This window comes from Trypanosoma conorhini (assembly GCF_003719485.1).
Source record: "Trypanosoma conorhini strain 025E chromosome Unknown Tco_14.4_contig_01204, whole genome shotgun sequence".
Lineage (NCBI taxonomy): Eukaryota > Euglenozoa > Kinetoplastea > Trypanosomatida > Trypanosomatidae > Trypanosoma > Trypanosoma conorhini.
The window spans coordinates 1,302-3,350 of NW_021705292.1; the positions used below are offsets into that span (position 1 = coordinate 1,302).

At 60.9% G+C, this 2,049-nt stretch overlaps 3 protein-coding genes across 3 annotated transcripts in view, besides 1 other annotated feature; all 3 read left to right on the plus strand.

Moving 5' to 3' along the window:
• The window catches only part of Tco025E_09634 (mucin-like glycoprotein), a gene marked incomplete at both ends in the record, with an annotated part of 1,014 nt that extends 943 nt beyond the window's left edge, over nucleotides 1–71 (plus strand). The window contains one exon of the mRNA XM_029376445.1: nucleotides 1–71. This exon is cut by the window's left edge and continues 943 nt beyond it. Within this exon, the coding sequence (XP_029223455.1) occupies nucleotides 1–71 (71 nt within the window).
• Nucleotides 72–236: 165 nt separating this feature from the next.
• Nucleotides 237–263: a microsatellite.
• Nucleotides 264–780: 517 nt separating this feature from the next.
• Nucleotides 781–1,122, plus strand: Tco025E_09635 (uncharacterized protein; the record flags this gene model as incomplete). Its single annotated transcript, XM_029376446.1, has 1 exon — nucleotides 781–1,122. One exon carries the CDS (start codon nucleotides 781–783, stop codon nucleotides 1,120–1,122), a length of 342 nt encoding a protein of 113 aa, XP_029223456.1.
• A 264-nt stretch (nucleotides 1,123–1,386) lies between these two features.
• On the plus strand, nucleotides 1,387–2,049 carry Tco025E_09636 (trans-sialidase; the record flags this gene model as incomplete). The annotated part of the gene is made up of 1 exon (XM_029376447.1): nucleotides 1,387–2,049. A coding segment is annotated over one exon (663 nt), but the record flags the coding sequence as incomplete, so codon positions are not given.

Sequence of the window (2,049 nt, forward strand, 5' to 3'; positions counted from 1 at the left end):
CACCACCCACCACACACACACACACGTGGTGCCGGCCGCATTGCTGTGCGCCGCACGGAGTGCCCAAATGAGGCGCTAGTACGCGGCCACCGTGAGGTGCAACTGTATGGAGGCGAGGGCTGAAGCGACCTGGGCAGCTTTTTTCATTCGTGCAGGTGTTCAAATATACACACACTCACATGGTCCTCTTGGGCTGCTGGACACGTGAGGTGAAGGAACACCACCTGCCGAGGTAGTTTCTTTTCTTTTTTTTTTCTTTGTTTGCCTTTGGGGTCCTGCGGGGATTATTCATTTCTCATTTCCGTCTTTTTTTCTTCTTTTGCTGCCCGGGCGATGCCCGCCGCTGCCGCCACCGTGTGGGGCCGCGCCGTTCTTAAATCCCTCTTCCGCCGGTGTGCCGACACACCCCTCCGTTGTGTATTTCTTTTTCCTCTCCCACTTCTTTCTCCACACACACGCAGTAGGAAAGAGGCCAAACGCTGCTTGCCGCCGCTGTGCGTCTTGAAGGCTCTGCAGCCACCGCCGGCAATCAACACAACACACACGCACTGAAGTGCCGCTGCTGCTGCCAGGCCCCACCGCAAGGAGGGAAGAGAGTGAAGAGAGAGCGGCCCGACATGCCCCGGCAACTGCTTTCCTCTGCAGTACTGCTGTCGCTCCTCGTGCTGTGGATATGCTGCGCCATCAACTGTGGGTCGGCGGCTGCTGAGAGTAAGCGAAACGAGGCACAACAACCGCCGCCAGCATTCGAGTTGCTAAGAAAAAGTGGCAGCGAGCCGAATGGATAATTCACTGGGACCGGCCTCACTACTGGGAAGAAAGTGTGCTACTTCAATGGACACTCCTTTGTGGGTGTTGGAGGGGCGGTGGTTGTCCTCGCCAAGGCCCGCTACGGCCCTGGCCTCATCTCCGACGTTGGGATTTGGGCAACGTGCATCAGCAGCGAACGGGGTGGAGGGAGCAGCTGCGCGTCACTGCCTGCTGCTGCTTCTCAAACTGAAACAGGAGGGCAGTGGACAGACGTTGTGCCTAGCGGCGGCGATGGGCGGCAGCGTGGCTCGCTTGTCTTCCGCTACGGCCCCAGGGCGGTTGTGGACAATAAAATACTGCTTCTGCTGGTGAGCTGCACGGAATCCGCAGGGGGACAGCCAACCTCACAGGGCAGTTGGGATGCTGCGCTGTACACCGGCACGGTCGCAGGCTCCGATGGAGCCAACGCAATAACGTGGGCGAAATCCACAGTGTCACCATCACCATCAAAACCCCGCCTTTACCGCACAGGTGGCTGCAAAGAAATTGAGGTCCTTCGTGGACAACGCGGGGCGGGGCGTAGTGCACCAAGGTAAGGTTCTCTTCCCCCTGGTGGCGGTGAGCTCCGAAAGCGGTATGCGTGTCTGCGCAGTCGTCTCTTTGACGGAGGGCAACGGAGAGACTGCGGGGAGCGGGACGTGGAGTTTCTCTCCGAGCGTTGCGGTGGCCGAGGGCTGCGTCGCCGCGACGCTCCTCGCGTGGAAAAAGAAACTCCTCATGATCGCCGTGACTGAACTTCGGCGCTACCGGCTGTACGAGTCGGCTGACGCGGGGGCGACGTGGACGGAGACGACGGGGCCGCACGCGCACCTGTTGGGCGACTTCCTCAACGGCGTCGAGCCCGGCGAGGGAGACGACTTCATCACCGCGACCATCGGCGAGGCGGAGGTGGTGCTGTTTGCCCGGCGGTGGCACAGCTACGGCAACGCGACAGGCGCCATTGGAAGTGTGCTCCAGCTTTGGATGGCCGACGGCAGTCGCCTGCATCCGGTGGGCCAGATCTCGACGGAGCCGCCGCAGAGCCACGACTTCAGTGCTCTGCTGTACACGGAGGATAATGGCTTGTTTGCCATGTACGAGAGACGAGACAATACGTCGCGCAGCCTTCTCCTTGCGCCTCTCACCGAGCAGCTGCAGCGGGTCAAGGCGGTGTTGAATGCGTGGAAGGAGACGGACACAAAAAGTCGCGGCACTGTGCGGCGCCACCACGGCGGCGGCAGGGGAGAAGGGTGTTGCTGC